The sequence below is a fragment of the Pectinophora gossypiella genome, chromosome 1 (genome assembly GCF_024362695.1).
Source record: "Pectinophora gossypiella chromosome 1, ilPecGoss1.1, whole genome shotgun sequence".
Taxonomy (NCBI): Eukaryota; Metazoa; Arthropoda; class Insecta; order Lepidoptera; family Gelechiidae; genus Pectinophora; species Pectinophora gossypiella.
Window position 1 is genome coordinate 11,279,198 of NC_065404.1, and position 18,656 is coordinate 11,297,853.

The window sequence follows — 18,656 nt, forward strand, 5'->3', positions numbered from 1 at the left end:
TCAAGGGTGAGATTAATAATTTAAACACTTGGATTCCTTACCTTACCCTCGGATCATTCGCTGTGAAGAGTTTTCGTGTAAAGTAATTAATAAAACGTTGTCGGTAGTTTCTATAGGTACCTACTTAAAATAAAGCCGATTGTAAGCTTACAGAAACTGGTCCGAAATATATAGGGAATATATTATAACTAGTGACAACAGTGCTTATATTTGATGGATTACGCAATCTAAAGAGGGCAGATAGCATCGTGACAGGGGCAGCGTCGTGTTACGAGGCGAGTTCATGCTAGGCAGAGGCGAAGTCGAGGGCGCGCGGCTGATTTGTATGTAGCTCGGGTGCGCGCGGTGCAGGGGGCGGCTCCAAGACGCTCGGCGCAATTTTTCAACGCTTCGACTCCGTGTTCAGCAAGCCGATGGCGCCGCAGTGCAGCTGGCCGCCCCCTCCCCCCGCCGCACCTGCTCCCGCGCCGAACTGCTGCAACTTTAATCCCCCAATCCGCCACCGCACGACCGCGCACCGGCGCGACGCTATATTTCAATTAATTCGGCCATCCATTCCCGACGTGAAACTTCGCATCGCTTAGCTCATAAACCCCGTGTGGATGCCTCGCCGCCGCCGATACGTGTCAAGCGACTGTCTACTTTACACCGCATTGTTTCAAACCGCGCACCGTTTTCCTAATCCCGTGTTATTAGTCCCGGGTCACTTACTTACTCTTAACGACGACCAGCATCAAATTTTCCTGTCATAAATCTTGATTCACGAGAGCTTTGTTCACTGTAGTGGTGATTTAACTTTTAAAAGCCAATTAATTTCGAGTTTTGTTTTGCATATTAATGGGTTGTTTTGCCGACGCCGCGACGCAGGCCGACCGTAAGTTTTGTAAGCCATACGGAGCGGAATAATCGGACGAGTGTCGGGTTCATTTGCCACATTATTCGGAGGGCGCTTCTCGACTTCACCGAGTAATGAATTTACTTTACATTACTTGATGATCTCTCTCGACACACTAACACGACAAGCTATCTTGGCAGACTACCCCCTTCGCGCTATATGTATCTAAGAAACCTACTAAAGTGCTTAGTTATGTGTGACGGCAATCTTCTTTACATACCGCCCCTTCATTTCCACACAGTGCGCCGTGTAAGCCCAGACGCTACAGTAACACAAGAGCAGCGTGCAATACATATAAAATTTATCGGTTCATTTCTTATTCTTATTGCGGCGAGGCGAGCCGGCAGCTGGGTGCGGGCCCGCACGTGGCGTCCATACCGCTGAATCAACCCGACCGCTCGCAACGGTCTCGGTCTGCCGCGCTAGATGAACTTAATTTGATTCCGATTGTGTTAACCCCACCACTCCTCCACTTAATGATCCAAAAGACTCTATTTCGCCGTGAAATTAAATTACAGGCGGAATTCAGCCGCGTTAAATTTTGCCTCATCAATTGCGGTCCTTTATTAACGATCACCGAACACGTCATCTCCACCAACAGTTTGTTTACGATGTCTGTTCATAATTAAAAATAACAACGAGAGAATTTTAATTGCCACGAAAGTCGGTGTTAATGTACCGAATCTGAAACTCCTCGATTCAGCCAATAAGTCTAGTTACATCGCTAATTAAACTTGGCAACTGCTCACGCGTCGCCGGCACAATTCCTAGTTGGGTTTGTTTAACAAAAACCACGAGCAAGTTTGGGCATTGACACTGCACGTTACATTGTAGGAACAGAGTGCGCGGCACAAAGTAATTAGATAGCTGTTGTATTGTTCACTTATTCAGCGCTTTTCCTATGAACGCCGGTTCTCGGTGTTTAATTGCGGCCCAAACCGTAACGGACAGGACGTTTTTGTCCCACTCCAATGAGACGAACGCGCCTTTAATGAGCCGACCCCTGTGCACTGAACCCTTGCCTGCCCTTTGCTCTGGATATTTCACAAACTCTAACTTTTCACTCCGAAATTTTCACTTTTTAATCCAATCTCCGGCTTATTTTTGTGCACAATGTACGTAAGTATAAAAGTTTGGAACTGATGCGGTATCGTGTGCATAATTGTTTATTTCTAACACAAGCGAAATTTGCACAAATCTGAATTATTATTACACGAACAAAGTTTTATTTGTAGTTAGTTAGATGAGTTATTCTTATTACCTTTCCTGAAATGGATTCATGTTTCATTTCAATAAAAAGTTTTGAGGTACAGGTAGAGAAATTGTGAGCAAGGTTAAGTTTCCGCTTGAATAAATAGAATTTTAGCAATAACACCGTCGGTAAATAAAAAAAGTTTGTCGTCTCCAATCTATCTGGGGTCCCGCAGTCGGCGCCGCGTAAATAATTCACACTCTCGGAACGAGTTGGCCGCGTCGGATGCCGCATGTAATTCCACATTTTCGCACCGGCAGCTTTCCGGGCACGCATTAAAGTTTTTGCCCGACCCGTGCCTATTCACGGTTAATTTTCCGAATTCAATTCCGCAAACCTATTCATTGAGAGGGCGTTTCGCAAATACTTCGCTTAATTGACACCCGAAGCCTCCAACTTTATGCCACAGCTATAAATTATTCATCTGCAGTAGTGGCGAGGCGACAAAGCCGTATCACGCCGTATTGTTGTTTCGATATCGGATCTCGGGCCACCCATATATCAGATCTTGTTAACATGTGTACGGAATATCTAAGCAGTCATTAATTACGTTATGTCATTAATATGACAAGAGGCGGAACGGAGGTGAGTGTTGTGGGCTCGGTGTGCGTATTGTAAGTTGACACCGCGACACCGATCTGGGCCGGAGTGGGACGCGGCGCCCGCCGGGACCAGCGCGCCCGCGACGTCACGCACCACTCATTTGTCACTAATGGCTGTCACCTCGCTTGCTACATCACTATGTACTACCAACCGCCACTTGTCACAAGTAATATCCTCATCCTTCATGAAGCTCTTTTGCACACATTACAAGCAATTTTTATAATAAGAATCTTTTGTTTTTCTACGACGAAGGTTGACACGTCAATGTCCAGCTGCACAAGTGGCGTCGACTTTTGCACTTAAAGGTCCTCCCTCCCCGTCAAACGTAGTAACTTCAGTCCGTTCTTGATCTTCGACGCCGCCGCTTGCGCGTCGGTTTAAATAAATCGTTTTGGAAATAATCCTTGGAGTGGCGTCAGTCAAACATTTTTGCAAGGTAACCGGCTCGTGCGCCCGTAACAAAGAGGCCCAGTTCCGAAACAATCAAATTAATTTTCTCCGTTGTTGTTTAATTAGCGCCGACTGTTGGATGGCGGCCGGTGTTTATCATCGGAAACAATCGCACCCCTTCCGCGCACCCCCGCGCTCGCGCCGCTCCAACCAAACCCATTATTATCAGAGTCAAGACTTTACACCGGAGTAACTTTGATTCGTCACTCCCTCAGCCATTATTATTATTATTAGAAACATTGTTCAAGCTAATTGACTTTGTCGTAAACAAATCGCGGAACTTGATTTATTTTATAATCTTTTTGTTGCAGGTAATGTCTAGTAGAGCTGAGGCGACATTTTGTGGTGAAACGATAGCGCGGGGTGTGATCGTTCCGTATGTCAGGTATGGTAGATGACGTAAATCGTTGGATACAAGCGTAACTTGCTACCTCCATGTAAGGGTGGTTTTCGTAGAATAAAAATAATGTAACTGAGTAGTTTGTGGAAGCCTTACCAAGGTAATCCGAAGCCATATTTAATTAAATTGTAGCAGTGGGTGGACGGCGCCCGAAGCATTCTCTAGTCTACTGCCGTCCCGAGCAGTCCGGTTTAAAGAGTGTGTTCTTAATGAAGTTATTTCATTTCCTTACTACTGGATCCGTCTCAGCGGGTGAGCATAGAATTCTACCAACTAGTGCCAGCCTTCATTTATTTGTCGTTGGTATTTGCAACTTAACAGTCTCTTTCTTCGACATCTTATTTTGTATTTTTATTTTAATCTTATTGTTCCGACGAAAGCATTCTAACACAACTTAATATAAAAATAAATATAAAATATTCATCAAAAACATAAATTCCAAATAAGTAGCCAACATGTTAAAACTCCGTAAAGGTAGGTACTTACATAGTTGTTGCGCTTAAACAGTTTCTCAGAAAGCTCGGGGAAGTTTTTGCGCGCAAGATTTTTCCAATTTCCTACTTCCCTCGTTATAAACTCAGACATTAATGTGTAGTAAAAAGAAGTCGTGGCCCGCCTCGTCGACTCGGTCTGCAGGCATCTAATCTAATTATCCACTGGCTCTTGAAAAAACTCGCAGCGCCGCAACCCGCTCCATTCTTCCCTGCTTAAACCCGCACACGCTCACTAATACTAATGCACGAGAACATGAAAACGCTCTTTCTAATACCCAATGCCCAGCTATTTTATTTACACTATTTTGTTAGAACTATTTACATTGCTACACTCTCTAATGAAGGAAAAAACCCTTTCATTAAACCTACTTCACCTCCAACATTCTCGTGTTACACTCCAACAAATAAAGGTCAAAACACTATAAAATGGCCAACTAATTTATTCAATACAAACGTTCTATTCCCTATTGTAATCCGATACGTCTATTTGAACTTTATCGCATCATACTTTTCGAGGGTAATGAACCAACTTTGACCGCTAGATCACCGAAAAGCTCAAGAGTATTACAATGTCCATCAGTGGTAATCGCTAGTGAAGGGGTTGTAGCGAGGAGTTATTCTTGGCGCGCCCCAAACGAAAGGGATTATTCTGAGCCGACCCGGCCCGCGGGTCGCGGCTGCACCGCCCGGCCGCCTGACCCCGCGCCATCATCCATTCCCATCATGCGCTAACCTGTTATACCAGATCACTGCGATAAACGCTCCGCTCACTCCACTCGACCTCACATTAATACCAGCTTACACAAATTAATATGAACGCGTGAAAAATGTTTTCATGAATAATTCCAAAAACCTACAAAGTAACAGCGCGTCTACACAATACTTGACTAACACAAATAAAATGTTTTAGCGCGGTTCAATGGAGTTTCCTGTTTTTGTTATATCTCGATCGCTTTACAACGCCCCGAAGCTTCTTATCCAAACAAACAAATTTGGGTTTACGACTCGACATCAAGTGAAAAAGTATAGGTATTTTTTTCACTTTCTTATTCCGGTTTTTAATAATTACCCTCCGTGCCGTATCTTTTCAAACATCAAGTAAACGCTCGCAAGTTAAACGTTTATATTATAACCCATTCTTTAGCATTCCAAGTTTAAATATTTCTCAGGAACTGTTTGCCACAATTTGCAATAAGCAAAATATGTAAATGCTCCACTCCGCAAGGCGCGAAAGTACTTTCGGCCGCCGTGGCTGCGATATATTTTGCGGTAATATGAACTGTATTGCAAAGGCGGAGGGTACCTGGGGTGGTTTAATTCGCGGAGTAACGTACGGCCGGTGTATTTCGTCGGCGGACTAAACGGCTCAGCTCCAGGCTCGTATTTGTAACACGGAGCGTTATTAATAGCCGCGATAGCGAGGTGGCCCGCGGCAGAGCACGATATTTGGGAAATCCGGATTTGCATAGGATAATGGGGAGCAGGGCAGTGCAGCTTGCATCGTGCTCCGGCTGCTTCACGCCAGCGTCCCCCGGACTAGTGACGCCTACACGTATCGACACCGTGTACGCGTGTAAGGAAATTACACACCGTACGTTAATTGGATTACGATGTTGACATCACACCTAATTCCAGCCACGCCGATGTTCATTACTGAACATTGTTCGTTATTTGAATTATTAAGTCTAACCGCTTCACAGTATTTAACAGCACAGCATAACAGTATTTTGCTGTTCGACCGACCCAACAATTCAACTGTAATACACCTTAAACTCCTCATTACAAAGGACTTAACAATTCCTGTAAAACATTTGGAGCAACCCTTTCGCTGTCACAGTAAATTTTAAAACTTTCTCACATCTTTAATTAGAAACGTTAATTACGTCCTCGATTGGCGTTCGGTTTATCTGGCTTATCTTGTGAAGTTGTGACTCACTAAAAATATAGAGCAGTTCTTTAAACATCTTGCAAACACAGTATTTTAAAGGCTAATACGTAATAAGGCAAAATGCCATCATATTAACAAAAAGAAAGAAGCATAATCATCATAATGACTGGTTGATCGCAATAATTATGTAGTGTTTACATCCGATCTGTTTACTTAAATGCCTAGTTCTATTAATATTCGCGACTCATATTATGCAAATAGTGGAATGATCTGCAATTTGCACACTAATCCTATCCTGTGTACCAACTGTGGATTGATTTTATTAATAACGATGAACACTGAGACTGTAATTAGTATATAATTGACTCATTGTATCACAAGACGACGCAATAAACTGGTTTGTCATCTGGCACAACACACTATATTATAACCCCAGGTGCGTAACTATGTATTTGTACTTAAGTGCAGTGGTCGCATCATTCAACTAACATTTTATATCGATTACAGTTTATGTCATCTATGTTTTCACCTTTGTCTATGCCCTATATTGTTTTGGTAGAGTGCCTAAGGTCAACTCCATAAGAGCCAAATAGGTAAAGTAGCTTCCACCAATAAACCAAATATTTGAAATTAATGTAGCGAGTTCATATCATATGTCGTTAAACAAACATCCATGGAACATTTACTCTGAAAACACGAGTTAATGCAGTCAAAAATAGAAAAACGATAGTGATAATTGGCGAGGAGGGACCGAGGGGGGTTGACGTGGCTGGCACTGGAAGGGGGTCGGTCGCGTGCCTGATGTATGCGCCGCCGACTCGACGCCAGACCCGGCGGCGCCGCGACGCCGCCCCACAATGCAGATATCGTGCATTCCGTACCATACCACTCGCGGCCCGAACGCCTTCACCGTTTACGTCCACGCGAAACTGAAAACACTGCGCCATATTTGCGGTCCCTGTTGCCTAGCAACGAGAATGTACGCCACCACGGCCGGCTCTCGCTCCGTGTCACACTGCGGTTGGTTTAAAAATCTTGAATATTGTAAGATAGGGCGCGTAAATAGTTGCTGGAAAAATAATTCACACAATTACAAAGTCCACAGTCTGCAAGGCAACTCGCCAAATATTTTAAACGTTGCTGGAGCCTTGTTGAAAGATGAAAAAAATGTCTTATTTTTGCCAACTAGCCTCATTTGTTTACTTTTTCTTTGGGGCAACATTCAACGCGCGTGTTTTCTACTTCCGATTTAGATTCTAGGACTGCAATGATACGACATCGTAAATAAGTATACGGCAGCGGTCGACAAGCCGGCCGGCCGCAATCGATCTACTCGAACATTTTCCAAATCCACGCCGCCAATGGGCGTCCTTTGATTGATGCCCCGCGTAATGACGCGGGAAACTATTTCCTTAGTATTTCCTCCACTCAATAAAACATCGAATATGCTTATTTATGTGTCCGCGTCAGTTTATTTGGGGCTTTGTCAATGCGGCCCGTAGTGCCGACTACACTCCAAAGACCGTCATTTGTCAAGATTATGGCTGTTCGGGGATTGAGATATGAAAAGCGGTTATTGTTTTGAATATTTCCCTTTTTATTTTGGGCTCCATTTTTGGCCCATGATTCTCAATATAAAGCTTATTTTGTTTTGTCATATTACGTCCGGGGGAGGTACTTAATTTCATCCTCAAAGATGAAAAAAATCCGAATACGCCTTGCGGAAAAGGAACACTTTGTTCTGGGGCCGACATCTGGGACCGAATAGAGCAATTCAGTTATTTGTTTTAGCCGGCAGTAGCTACATACCGAAATTACCTACATGTGTTACGTAACACCTTTAAAAAAATCGGACTTGTACGTGAGATGGCACAATTAGCACGTACAAAACTCGTCAGTCGCAGGTTGGCGCCGAGTGGCAATTACGGTATTTCATCCTCAATAAAACTGCACTCTGGCGCCGCTAACGCCGGAGAAAGCTCCCGCCGCCTATAAAGCTAATGTGGACGTATAAAGATTTAAATGACGGGTCGGATGGCCGGTAGCGGCCCTCGAATAAAACCTGCGCTTGACGATGCCGCTATGTCGCCAGAGTGACTCATACTTATTGTACCACTAAATGTATAAACTGAAAGTCGCTTTCACACGTGCACACTTTTCCCGATTTCCACCCCTTAGTCATAAATAAAAACTGAGTTTCCAAAAACGGTGTCGTCCAAAAAGTATAGCTCCATGAACGTAAATACCCCCGCAATGCAATGGCTATTCCATTAAAAATCAACAATGAACTCATGCCTATATATTTTGTCATTATTTATATATGAATGATACGTATAACGGGAGTCGTATTGCGTGAGAGCAAACATTTTGGCGATTAATCTGGGAATACTGAGCTATATCGGGGCGCTGGAGGCGGCACATTTATTTTATGTGCCGGCAATGTTACATACGCCATAAAAGCCGTTAGGACGGCGTAACGTCTCGCCGTCGTCTTGCCCGCTTTAATTATACCTAGATAATGCGGCGCCGACTGCGCCCCCGCCCCAGCCCAACCCGAATTGTCGCCCCACAGCATCGGCCTCCGACATTAACCTAACGCGGTGCAATAACATTCTGCCACTCTTCCTAATGTACCGACCGAGCCCATACACAATAACACTCCGCGTATATTACCCACGTTCACACCGTAAAAAGGCAACGTAAAACGAACAAACTTCTTGTTTCATCGTAAATCATTGTGGTGTATAACTCGGTCGTGTTTAGAAAATTGATTTATGCGGACACGTTTACTGACTTCTCGAGTTCAATGGTAGATTGTATGGCGGTAATGGGTATCCAAATGTCGACTGAATGCGTAAACTTTGTTACACGAAGAATATAATACAGTACCTACACAATATATAAAGTGTTCACATTATCAATGTATTAGCTCCCTGACGTCACTGCACCGAGTTCATGTGATAGCGAATTGTTTTTGTAAAAGGCAGCTTGTCAGTTTATTATTAAAAAATGTTAATGTCCTCGTAAGTAACAATTAGAATATGTACCTATATTTTAATGACAGTGGAAAGCTATCAATCAATACAGTTTGAATAGTTAAGCGGATTATCACTATCTTCGAAATTTTACATAATATTATCAAAAACCTATGTTATTGTTAAATTTCAAAACACATTTTTTTCGTACGATGGCTAAAACAACGAATAAAACTGTTTTAGTACGTTGGAGCAATTTGTCATCAATATGGGTCAGATTTTCCGACGGTAACAAAGTTTAAGTTGAGCGGGCGAGGTGCGGCTGAGTCCTGGCAGGCGAGCGGCGCGCGGGTAGCGCCTAGGGTCGGTTCAGGCACAGATGGAGATTTATCACGCCCGCCGGAGCTGAGACTACAAGTTCGCGCATTAAACGAGTCCGGAACATTAGCCGCCTGCAAGATGCCGCCCGAGATCATAATTAAGTGCCGCCCAATTTATCGGTCCGACCCGTGCGCCCCGAAAACTCCTCTTAAACTTCCCTTATCGTACGTACTAAGGGCTCTTTATTTTGTAGTTAGGCCGCTTCGCAGTTATCGCCTTTTATCTTCGGCTGTGATGTTGTTTACTGATCCCCGCTTTTTACGATTTAATAAAAATGTTACCAGGTTCCAAATACTCTTGGATTAACTGCCTGAATAACTTACCCCGCCTTTTTATTACGTCTCACTACGAGTATCTACGGTAAACAGACCCAGTAAAGCCTATTTAGATCTTTTCGCTGAGCGTCGCAAGAAGCAGTCACAAAAGTATTGAAAGAATCCGATATCTCGACGTTTTCTATTACCTTCAACACAAAGGCTAATAAAAAATACATTTAAAGGAGCGCGGTTCAAACTTTTGCTGGGGTAAAAAACAATTCTTGCCAACAGCTAGGCATTATAGATACTCTAAATTGAAATTCAAAAATGACTAATATACGTTCCAGTTGAATAATGAGCCGAGCAAATTGTCGAAGTGAACCGTGAGGTAGTAAGCGAGCAAGTCAAAGTAAGTCGGGCGAGACGGCGCTCCAGCTGCTTAGACTAATTACTGCAGCAGCTCGACTAAACTGGTTAGGCGGCTCGAGCGGCGGCGTCTACGGACCTCTGCCTCGTATCCACACTCGTGTCACACGGTTGACGCTTATTTCGCCCAACTGCACGAGAGTTATAGTGTTTAGCTTTGACTCATTAACAGCTGAAAGATTCAAAATTAAAATCTAAAAATGCCAGAACATTCTTTCGCACCCATCAATTAGGCTCCACGAAAAATGTGTTTACTGACAGTGGTCCATGACACATTTTCCGACAGCATTAGTTGCTTGCCTTCGTCGAGGAATTTACATGAATATTTACATTCGTCTCCTAATTACCTCCAAACAAAACTGACTAAGCTGCAACGAAAATAGCACTTTCAGCGGAACTGGAGTTGCAAAGCGTTTCGTACGTGAGAGCGTTCACTGACCTAATGATTTTTTCTCCCCACGGTACGTTAGTAAAACAGGCAATTTACGCGAGCCTATAAGTAACAAGATTCATTAAGGCTGTTACAAAGTGGCGCGGGCGTTCTTAAAGCGAATGGCCCTCGAGCTTGCAGCGTTCATAATGGCCGTACGAGGCGGCCGAGGCGCCGCGCGCAATTTAATGAAACACCTGGAGAGGTCGTGCCCGCTTCCGTTGCATTAATCTCACACCCCGCTACAACTTTATTACCGGCCACCTCACCTGACACTGTTTTGACCATTCCAACGCAATCACTTACTGGAAAGCCAAGTTCCAACACATACACTGAACACGTGCCGTCTATTGCTCACCCAATCGGAATGATAAACGTGTCGAGTCCCGCGTAAACCATAACACGAAGACAGCTAGGAATATGTCATCATTTAGTAATAATAGGAGAATGATTAAACTATAATCTAAATTTAGAAACTATAAGCATTTTCAATATGAATAAGCCTATACAAAGGCAGGGATACAATAGTATGTGACGAATATAAAAGCGAGGATAAACAACGGCTGACCGCCCGCCGCGGGCCATGGCAAAAGTGGCCGAGATAACTCCGTGCACGAATGCATATTTTAACGTTAAGCTACGAGCACCCCGATGCAAACTTGTTGGAAACTTCACCGAACTGAATCATTCTTTGTATAAGCCATTTGTACAAAGAAGTGCGTGGTTTTTGTTTGGGCTAAAACTGATACTGATGTAGAGACATTCATAAATTAGTTGGACAATAAATCAAACTACAAACGCTTCTATCTTGTAAACGGTTCTTGGAACTGAACAGCTTACACGTGGATTTGGAAATGTTATGGTGAGTCGATGACATAATGAGTGATATGTAGCCGTGTGGAAACAGGTGATTTTTGTGAGGTGACCAGCCAAATTCGGTGTGTGTAGGTGTGTTGGGCGTTACGTGATCGCTGCGACCGTCGACTCGAGCGATGCGGTGCGGACTTGCGGAGGCGGCGCCGCCCAGAGCCGCAATAAAAAATACGCGGCGAGCGCGAGGCGTAAACACGCGCCCCTCTCGCGTGACGCCTCATTAGCCACTCCCCTGCGCCTCTATAAATCATTTTAAATTCAAATTCTACTTACTTTCAGAATTGACTTTGCTTACCTAATTCCCTTCCCAGCCACAAAATTTTGCAAATTAGATTTCACCTTTCCCTCGCTTTGGCTCGTCGGAAAAAAAATATTCGCGGCATCCGGGACCGGATCTTGGTCTGTGATCGTGTTACCTGCTCCTATTGCGGGACTTGAACCTGGGACCCTTCGAATATTCTACTCCATCGGGACATCTATCTTTATTCGAATTCTTTAGTGAGCTACTCCCTTTATCTGTAGCACTCATGCATGATAAGAATTCCGTGAAATTACCTTTTGCCCGATTCTTTCTTATTTCTACTCGGGGAATGTACTTATGGTTAACCTTATTCAGTTATCGCTGGGAACTGTATTTATGATTGCAGCGTTACGTTTACAGTTGACCAGTTTACAAACAAACAGTGACCATGAGAGTTACTTTGATCTTGGATGTTGAAGATTGCAGAACATTTTGTTGAGGGTTCAAAGTATCAAATATACGAAATTGTAAACGGCCAGCTGGGCGGGGGACCACGTGGGCACGTGGCCCGCTCACCTAGCGATGCAGGAGTTGGCACGCCGCTCCGACCGGGCTATTCTTGGCTGTCCCTGTTAGACGAATATATTTGGCACCCACTTTCGTGCGTACAAGTGGGCTTTGAGCCGTTTCGTGACGGGAGCGTGTCATTCATCGGATCGTTAGCCCATTGTTTTCCTCGTGTGTCGATTTGTCCCAGCGTACGTGCAGCCGGCCAATAGTAGAATAGACGAGTATCGGCATGCGCGTACGGCTGAGTGCGCTCGCCGGCGTGTCGCCAATCCATCAATCGTGATCGAACATCTGATTGATTAGCGAGCGCCGTCTCGCACGCCACGCATTCTTAACATCCTGACTCATCGATTGCTTTAATGAATGGGCCACCTTATTACTGTCTAATTTAATAATCACTCTTCAAACGTCATTTGGGGCTTTTGTCAATTTGTTTGCAGAATAGTAGAGCAGGAGTAGGTACCGTGGTAGTCGCTGGCGGCGGTGCAGTAACAAGCGTGGCGGCGCGTGCCGAGCAGCCGCCGGCCGCCGCTCACTCGAGGGCTGTTCGTTATACACGTCACAGTTGCAAAGTGCACTCGCCCGCTTTACTGCTCTCACCTTAACGAGACACAAGCGCCTCTGTTCGTTCGTTGATGTTATTTTTGCCGCAATCCAGTTGTGCTAGCCGAACTCCTTTACTTTCAAAGTCAATCTTTTGCGGACATCCTCACTTTAACCCTTTGAACGATCCGTAGATACGGGTTTTTTTTTAAATCACCGCCCTCCGGAAGATGGTGATGGCAAGAAACTGACTCTGGGCTAACCCCTTATTGTATTGCAAGTGCGCATTGTTGTGCTATAAAGGACAAGGCGAGGGACGCGCGGTCGGTTGGCTCCTCCACTATCACAAAAATGTTATTAGTTTTGGGAGGTTATTGCCCACCCGCCGGCCGACCCTCCCTTGCCCTCTTCCCGAACAAATAAGGCATATTGAAACCGCCCGCAGATTTGTTTTAATCCTCTCGGATTGTCACGAAATGTCTTGTTAAATATTATCTTTTATCGGGTTTCATATTTGACTGCTATCGTTTCCATATTTGAGAGCTAGTAAAAACAAAAAAAGAATATATAAAATAAATGTAAAATTTTCACTAACACAGTTGACTAGATCATTATTAACGGCGATATGATGTGACTCACCACCTATCATTAGGGTACAGTCATGAGCTTATGTAAAATAAATGTTGAATTCGCAATCGGGGCGCAGAGAACATGTAGAGCAGATACGAGGTGATCGAAGAGCAATTAATGTGTCGTAATGTGCGCCGGGCGGCGGCGCGCGGCCCGCCGGCCATCCGTCTCCGGCGACGCAGCCATTTGTATCTGCACGAGCATCCGTCACGCTAATCGTTGCATACACCTGTTCCGCCCCACACGAGACCCGGCCCTGTACCACTAAAAACTACCCTCAATTGTCCTGCCTCGCTTAATGATCACGCTAGTCCACAGTTTTGTGTAGGTTACGCAACAACTGTATTTTAAACTTGTTATGGCTCACCATAATTTAAACTATTATGTTATTTATTTTAATTTACGATATATTTTATATTCAGGTACTGATCAATGCCTAGTGTTACGTTTAGACCAACGTTAAAAGATAAACAATAATGTCCAGCAAAGTTACAAGCCGTTACAAATCCGTTAAATCAGTGTTGAAACATGAATTTGACATTTCCAGTTATAAAGTTATTAACGGGCCGAATCATTCTCGCTAATAAATACCAGTTTGATAGACCCGCCAAGTTATCTTGCGATGAAACGTGATCACCCATTCAAATTCACCAACGAGTAGCTAGGAATCGAAACTCGGTTAAAGTAGACGGCGCCGAGTAACAGGAAATAATAACTTTATCCCGAGCTTAAACTGTGAGAGGACCGTCCAACTAACATTATGCCTGCTAGTAACAAGTTAATCTAAATGCAGCCGACTGCTTCCACCAGCTAGTTGCAGCACGCATCGCCAAAGTTTAATAACTGAGAAAATTTGGAACATGCCTGCATCTGATTTAGCCGCCGGCTAAGATTCTCACTTCGGCAGTCAACCAGCACGTACTACATACTAAATAAACGTTCACGCGACCCCCTCCGCTCCAAAATATTTTTATTTCACTTCACCCCGTATACTTATAAAGCTTGGCAGTAAATCACCGTAAGCTGTTACGCGGACATTATCAGTAAGAAAGTCCCCAGTAGCGCTGAATATTCAGATGGCGTTTGTTTGTATACGTATTTTCTTTGAAACTGCGATAAGCGCTTTTCCGTTTTTTCACTGAATAAAATATTGCGAAGGAGGCTCGACTCGCGACGATAAAACGTCCGTGAAGCTCTTCCCGTCACGTAGTGAGACAGTTAATTACGCGGATGTAAATAAATCATCATAGGCGGGTGCGGCGGAGGGCTTCGATTCCGAAAGGCAATTATCTCGCGCCTCATTGACGCCGAAAATGAGCAGAGCGAAACCCACCCGAGTCCCGACGCCTCAGAAATATTTGACACCGCCTAAGACGCGGTTATAAGGAAAAATCGAGTGGAGGATTTCTGGTGGCTACGTGCCGGCTCACGGCAATTGTGATGCATGGAGGGATTTCCGCACATTTGCCCGGCATTGAGCCGACCGCGGCCGCCGCCGCCCGCCGCCGACGCCCCGCTACACATATTGCTTATCGGAATGATATCGAATGAGGTCCGCCATTTTCGTCTTTTCTCAAAGCCCACAAGTGTCGCTTACCTGGGGTGCGTTACTCTTATCTCTTTCATTTTCCTTTCGTGTCTCAAAAATAGCTCATTGGTTTCAATGTCGTCAACATTACTTTTTGTGCGTTATCGGGTCTTTTGTTGGAACTTGTGCTAATGTTTTCGTATGTTGACAATTCCAGGGTCGGTGTAACCGCGAGAAGCCGCCCTGCAAGTACTTCCACCCGCCGCAGCACCTCAAGGACCAGCTGCTCATCAACGGAAGGAATCACCTAGCACTGAAGAACGCTTTAATGCAGCAGATGGGCCTAACGCCAGGGCAGGTGCTGCCCGGGCAAGTCCCCGCCGTGGTGAGTACCGCCCGCTTGTTGTTCTGCCTCGTAACTTACTCAGTGAATGCTTTGAGCGATCGGTCCTCAATATGTAGGTATGTAGGTACTCAATGCACGCCACAAAGCTTTCGGTGTATTCGCTACTCTGTAATTTTATAAGCGTTCTAATAAAACACGTAGATTCTTTAAAAAAAATCTTAGTTTAAGTTGTGCCTACGCTCATAAACTTAAGTTAAAGCGGAAAGTACGTCGAATGTAATTTCACATCTATTCTGATTAACTTTAGGAATGGTTTCTTAAGCAAATTCATTTCCTCGTTAAAGTTTTCTAAGCAACGTAGTCGTATGTATAAGTTGAAAGTTAGTAGTTACTTCAAAGCGCGCGCTCTACATAGAGTTCTGCGCTTTAATTTAAAGTTTCATTAAGTAAGAGGGAACACTAACATAAGTAAGCAAAATAACAACATGTGTTTGTCCTGTTTTTGTCTTATAAAATGTCTTTAGTTTTTGGCACAACTTAAACCTAGTCGCTGGTGGCCGATCGCTCCTCACTGCTTGAGCATGTTTGTAAAATTCGTTCCTTAAGTGGCATGACTATTCTTCAAACTTACTCACATTGTATGAACTGGGTATAAGCGGTAATGCAAATTTAATCACCGGATCTCCTTTCTCACCGTTCACAACGTAGCTAACTTCGCGTCCCGAGGCTCCGAGACATCTCTTCACGCATTGCCAAGTTTATGTAAATTATTGTAAAAGTCAAATAAAATAGTATAAATGTTACATGCATGAGAAACGGCATGCGTGGACCGACGTAATAGGAGCAGCGGGCGCGCGGCGGGCGCGGGTGTATTCGCACGATGAGTAGCGTGTTTGTGTGGTTTTGTGTCGAGGTGGGCGGCATGAGCGGCGCCGGCGCAGGCGGGCACCTGACCGCGCTCGACCCGATCACTCTAGCACTGCTCACCCCGCAGGTAACCCGCCTTCACGTGACGCACCGCCACCCCCGCCCTTCCTCACTGCACATGTAGCACCCGATACAACCATATATTCCCGTGTCCCCAGTTCCCGGAATATCCCAGTTCCTTACCGACTTCTGGTGGTGGCCGGTGGGTAGCTAGACTGGACGTACCGTATGCTTGTTTAATATTTCGATTTCGTTTATTAATGCATGCGAACGCTTGTTTGGCTAACGGTAACTGTCACTCAATTTAACTTTTGCGTTGGGTATTTTGTAGCGCTTTAATATTGGTATTTTGCACTTTGCGCTTGCATTTAGGGCTTTTGGATTACGCTTTAAGGAAGTAGTAGTTGGTGATGGATGATGACGATTCTCTTATTGAAATATGCAATGTGTGATTGTGTTATTTGTTGTGCGCAGGCGACGTCCCCGTACTTGTCGGGCGTCCCAGGCGTGGGGTCGACGTACGCGCAGTACTACGCGCCGCAGCTGGTGCCGGCCATGCTTGGCCACGACCCGGCTGCCGCCGCCGCCTCGCCGCTGGGCGTCATGCAGCAGCCAGTGCTGCAGCAGAAGATGCCTCGAACCGACCGCCTCGAGGTACAGTTTTCTACTATACTCCTCGATAATTAATTACGGTAGCGCTTCCCGATGTTGCAAACGGGGACCGACTTATTCGAGTCTTGCGTTTTCTCTCTTCTGGAGTCTCTAATACCTCGGCGCGTTGTTATTAACCTAGATAATCAATTCTCCCAAAATCTTTTTTATCTTAAATATGAATAATTTATTACAAATACAATACAGCTCATCAATTTCTTTGATGTCTGTAGGTGTAAATGTACAAATAATAAGACTACCCAATCTTTAATATAATTTAGACTCTCTTATTCTTGATAATAAGGCGGAGTCTAATAAGTGTACACATACGATTCTTAGAAAATAAATTACCTTATATTCGAAATTGAAATCTGAGGTATTATGGGCTCTTATGAATTCAGTATCATTATATAGATACAAAGTTATTGGTCCCCTTATACAAACCGAAGAGGTCGGTCCGCGGACGCACACTACAGTGCGTCTGCGCGTGCGCTTCGCGAGCAGCACTCGCTTGATCCCTCCGGTAAAGGCCCTACACTGTTGGCGCTAACTCTCTCTGTTGCCTGGACCCGATATAAAAAACTAGTACCATATTATGTCCGTTTGCCGGCAAGTCTATACTCACCCGGTAAAATGCGACGATATTGCGTCTACAGTGTAGCAGCGCTACTTGCTTAACATACTTAATCAACCCCTCTAAAGAAATCTGAATTAATATTAAATATATCCAGACGAGGCGACGGATGCGTACGTAGACGCGATTGGAATTCAAGTAACTCTTGAGATTAATGTTCAAATGAATTAAATATACCTAAAGCGGCGTCCGGTCCAATTCAGAGTTAAGTCCTTGACGAACCGAACGGAACGATTTGATAACTTTCAGAAAAGAGTAATTTTAAATTAGTTCGAAATAATGAACCCCGCGATTTTTGATATATTTCCAAGTAAAGTTTGGATGTGTTAGGCGCGTATGCCCGAGTCAGCAGCGAGTTTGTAGCGTTAGTACAGTGTGGTGTAGTAGTGTGGCGGAGTACCTGCGCACTAGTTAGCGAGTAGGGTAGCGGTGAGCAGCGGGCGTTGTGGCGTTGTGGCGATATGGCAGTGTGTGGTGGTGCAGGTGTGCCGGGAGTTCCAGCGCGGCGCGTGCAAGCGCGCGGAGGCGGAGTGCCGCTTCGCGCACCCGCCGCCGCCGCTGGCGCCGCACGAGGACGGCTGTGTCACGGTGTGCATGGACGCCGTCAAGGGCCGCTGCGTCCGCGACCCCTGCCGCTATTTCCACCCTCCCCTGCACCTGCAGGCGCACCTTAAGGCGCAGGCGCGCGGCGCGGTACGCCACCAGGCTGCACGCTCTCGCCTCGCTCGCTCGCGCTCGCTTTTCTTCTTCCGCTTGGTCTCGCTCGCCGCGACGCCGCTTATGTTCGCCGAGCTTGTTCTGTTCAGTTCCCGCGTCACGCTTCCGTCGCACTCGCGCTTCACTTTTATTTTGTTTCGTTATCTATCGCATTTTAATATCACCTCACGCCGAGCTTTAGGTGTATTCTGTGCATCTACTACATCGTTATTGTTTCTGTCCCGTCCTGCGACGCTTCGCTTCACGTAGACGGCCGGCGCAGCGCAGCAGCCGGCAGCGAGCGCGACGTCGGAGCCCGGCAAGAAGCGGCCGGCGCCCCCCGAGCTCGAGCCGCCCCCGGTACGGCGCCAGCTTTGCACGCTTCCCCTCCCGCACCCTCCCGCACTCCCTCCCGCGTCCTGGCGGCGCGGCGACCGGCCGCCCCCGCCCGTCGCCGCGCCGCTCACACCGAGCCACTCCGTCCACCGACCTCCGCTCAACCGTCTGTTTCTCGTTTCAGATGGACATGAAGAGCGTCGGCTCCTTCTATTATGATAACTTCGTAA

At 45.5% G+C, this 18,656-nt stretch overlaps 1 protein-coding gene across 8 annotated transcripts in view; it reads left to right on the plus strand.

Moving 5' to 3' along the window:
• The window catches only part of LOC126372232 (protein muscleblind), a 264,761-nt gene that overhangs the window by 237,262 nt on the left and 8,843 nt on the right, over positions 1-18,656 (plus strand). For 5 of the 8 annotated variants that reach the window (XM_050018163.1, XM_050018081.1, XM_050018247.1 and 2 more), the window contains 5 exons: positions 15,054-15,221; positions 16,096-16,176; positions 16,584-16,763; positions 17,878-18,087; positions 18,611-18,652. In XM_050018163.1, coding sequence (XP_049874120.1) covers positions 15,054-15,221; positions 16,096-16,176; positions 16,584-16,763; positions 17,878-18,087; positions 18,611-18,652 — 681 coding nt within the window. Of the gene's footprint in view, positions 1-3,511; positions 3,586-15,053; positions 15,222-16,095; positions 16,177-16,583; positions 16,764-17,877; positions 18,088-18,610; positions 18,653-18,656 lie in introns of all 8 variants that reach the window. The other 3 variants (XM_050018405.1, XM_050018324.1, XM_050018471.1) reach the window with 3 other exon arrangements.